Source organism: Gekko japonicus, unplaced genomic scaffold (genome assembly GCF_001447785.1).
Source record: "Gekko japonicus isolate JY-2015 unplaced genomic scaffold, Gekko_japonicus_V1.1 scaffold1736, whole genome shotgun sequence".
Lineage (NCBI taxonomy): Eukaryota > Metazoa > Chordata > Lepidosauria > Squamata > Gekkonidae > Gekko > Gekko japonicus.
In genome coordinates, this window is record NW_015170333.1 from 54,151 (window position 1) to 57,640 (window position 3,490).

Genomic DNA, 3,490 nt, shown 5'->3' on the forward strand with positions numbered 1-3,490 from the left:
GCAGCCCACAGGATGCTGGATTAGATGGACCACTGGCTACATTCTTACTGCTTCAATCCACTCCTTTGTCCCACTCCTCTGAAGTAAAAACAAAACAAAAAACAAGCATAGGATTCCAAGCTCAGGTTTCCTGCCTCACATATAACTTTGCTTCATGACATTAGTTAGCATTGTACTTGGGGGGGGGGGGGGAATAAAGCTGAATCACTTGCTGAATCACTGTACGAGTCCTTTGTTAGCGCGATCTAACAGAGGAGACCTGTGTTCGAATCACAGGTCTGCCCCAAAGCTCACTGAGGGAGCTTGGGACACACACATTTGGCCCTGACCTACCTCATAGGTTTGTTGTAAGGATGAAACAGAGAGAGTGGAACCATGTATGCCAGCCGAAGCTCCTTGGGGGAAGGGCAGGGTAAAACATGTATTGCTGTTGTTAATACATGGAGCAGCGAAGAGGAGCTGGCAGGAGAGGCTTTTGCAGAACTTCTTGCAGGAAAGCAGCAAATGGAGCCCCCATCTCTCCCCACCCCCCCCGGGATATCCCTCTTGAACATATGCAGGCTTTTATGTTCCAGTGCACTAATGGAGCCAATGCAGGATGAGTCATCCGGCACAAGGAGTTTCATGTGCTTCTTAAAATACACAGAAAGCAGCCGAAGGCCCTGCCATGTGGTTAGTCTCTCTCTCTCTGAGATCTCTGCAAATACCTGCTCTTGCAGCAGGGCCCATATTCTGCAGATGGCAACCTCAAGCCATAAATCTGCCACCAGGAGGGCCAGATGGTGCAGGCCGATTGCACCACTGGAGTCACACACTAACCGAGCATGTGGATGCTGAACCACCCTGTGAATCGCTTGCTATCTAAGCCTCTGCCTTACGAAAGATCTGTCTGTCTCTGTGTGTGTGTGAACAGCAACATGTTGTGCTTTTTGTCATCTTCCTGCTGGAAGACAGCTGTGGTACTTTCGAGCTTGCCGAACTACCACTACTTAATATGTGTTGGCCCGACCGTCTGCCGGCAGAGCACTTGGTAACTCAATTCCAGTTTCCCTGCAGCTCATTTTTTATTATCCCGAGCGATTCAAGAATGCAGTGCAAATGAGGAGTTATTTCAATGCGTCCCATCGCTCTCGTGCAATTGTTATTATCAGCAAGGAGACACTCTGCTTCGAGTGCCGTGCTGAATAAATACAGAGGGCGTTTTCACTTGGGGCGCACCAATCAGTTTTTGTATTTAAATCGATGTGTAATGCCAATCAAGGAATACGGCCTCATTATTAAATGTTCTGCCTCGTCCTGGTGTCTGAGGCATGTCAGAATCACCACCAGACAGCTGGACGGAGGAGCTACAACTCAGACCATAAATAAAATGGGGGGGGGGGGGGAAGAATGGAATCCAAGGGTTTGCTTTAACCATCAGTCCAAACTTGCTTATTCCATTTGTACCCTGCCCACCCGTCCATTTGGTCTGGAAAGGGGCCATGGCCCAGTGGTAGAACACCTGCTTTGCACGCAGAAAGTCCCAGGTTCAATCCCCGACATCACCAATCAAAAGTAGTAGGTAAGGTGAGAGACCTTGGAGCCCTGCGGCCAGTCACAGTTGCCAGTTCAGAGCTTTGACAGACGAATGGTCTGAATGGAAGGCCACTTCACCCCTAGATTTCTTTCTGGAGAGGGGCTGTGGGGTCAGTGAGCCGAAGCATTGGGAGGAAGGGGCTGTGGCTCAGTGGCAGAGCCTCTGCTTTATGTCTAGAAGGTCCCGTGTTCAATCTCTGGCATCTCCAGCTCAAGAGGACCAGGCAGTAGGTAGGTGATGTGATCATTTGGGCAGACTGGAAGAGGGAGGGCAGAAAGGGATGAGCCACAGCTCAGCTCTTGTGGCCTAGAGATCCTGGTGGTTTTGGCCTTCCTTTGAGCATAGAGCAGGGGGCGGGGGATGGGACGGGAGCACTGTTCCCTCTAAGCTGAGTTAGTGTGAGCTAGCTCAGCTATTTAGCCTCTGGCTCTCACATTTTTGTCTTAGCTCAGGAAACATGGCTCCAGAACAAGCTAATTTATGCAGCAGGCAAATCACTCGCTCACAACTTTAATGCCAGTAGCTCACAAAGTAGAATTTTTGCTCACAAAACTCCACAGCTTAGAGGGTACATTGGACGGGAGGTAGCTGTGAATTTCCTGCATTATGCAAGGAGTTGATCTAGATGACCTTTGGGCTCCATTCCAGCTCTGAGAGCCAGTTTGGTGTAGTGGTTAGGACGGAGTGTTCCCTCTAAGCTGAGTTAGTGTGAGCTAGCTCACAGCTTTTTAGCCTTCGGCTCACACAGTTTTGCCTTAGCTCAGGCAGGATGGCTCCAGAGCAAACTAATTCATGCAGTAGCCAAATCACTCGCTCACAACTTTAATGCCAGTAGCTCACAAAGTAGAATTTTTGCTCACAAGCCTCCACAGCTTAGAGGGTACATTGGACGGGAGGTAGCTGTAGATTTCCTGCATTATGCAAGGAGTTGATCTAGATGACCCTTGGGCTCCTTTCCAGCTCTGAGAGCCAGTATGGTGTAGTGGTTAGGACCGAGTGTGGACTCTAATCTGGGAGAACTGGGTTTGATTCCTATCTCCCCTACACACAGCCGCTGGTGTGACCTTGGGTCAGTCACAAGCTCTCTCAGCCCCACCTACCTCACAGAGTGTCTGTCGTGGGACTGGAGAGTGTAAGCTGCTCTGAGACTCCTTCGGGTAGAGAAGGGCGGGGTATAAATCCAACCTCTTCTTCTTCTCTACGGTTCTGCATGGCCACAGTTCCAGGTTGGCTCCCTGGACTCTCCAGTTAAAGGGACCAGGCAGAAAGCAGGCAATGCAAATAAAAGGAAATCCTGGAGCGCCAGCCAGAGCAGACAGTCCCGACCTTGAGCGACCAGAGATCTGACTCAGCAGAAAGCAGCAGAGTCGTGGGTTCGAATCCCCGTGGCTTAACCCCTTGGTTGCCACGCTCTGCACCTGTCTCCCCGCAAAAACCTAGAGCTAAAACGCAGCAGCCGCCCGGTGCATGGGGGGGGTGTGTGGAAGGGAGGGAATGCTCTATCCACTGGAACCACAGAGGGGGGAGAGAACCGATACTTTTGCGACCCCCTCCCTTGCAAGTGCCTTGCCCCCTTCTCCCGCAGTTGGCTGGCCTTCGACCGGGGCTTGAGGGCGCTCAGAGCGCTCCTCTCCCGAACCCCCCTGCCCATCGAGTGGAACGGCCCGGAGACTACTCGGCCGGGCCTCCCCTCCCGCCGCCAGCTCCTGAATGAGGCCGCGGCCGCCAAGGAGCGAGGGGGCGGGGCTCCGCGCGGTCCCCGCCCACTTCCCTTGCGTCACGGCCCACTTGGAAGAGCTCCCCGGAGTTGGGCGGGCGCGCCGGCAGATGGTGCGGAGAGCCGGGCGGGCTGCTGCTGCTCCTGCTCCGCACCGGGGAAGTGAAGGCAGGAAGGCAAAGCAGGCAGGGGGGAGG

General features: G+C 53.0%; 1 protein-coding gene across 1 annotated transcript in view; it reads left to right on the top strand.

Annotated features, from left to right (window-relative positions):
• Window positions 1-917: 917 nt before the first annotated feature.
• Window positions 918-3,490, top strand: part of LOC107116250 (tribbles homolog 1-like) — a 14,692-nt gene continuing 12,119 nt past the window's right edge. Inside the window, exons 1-2 of the mRNA XM_015418143.1 lie at window positions 918-1,030; window positions 3,162-3,308. Of these exons, the coding sequence (XP_015273629.1) occupies window positions 918-1,030; window positions 3,162-3,308 (260 nt within the window). The remainder of the gene's footprint in view (window positions 1,031-3,161; window positions 3,309-3,490) is intronic.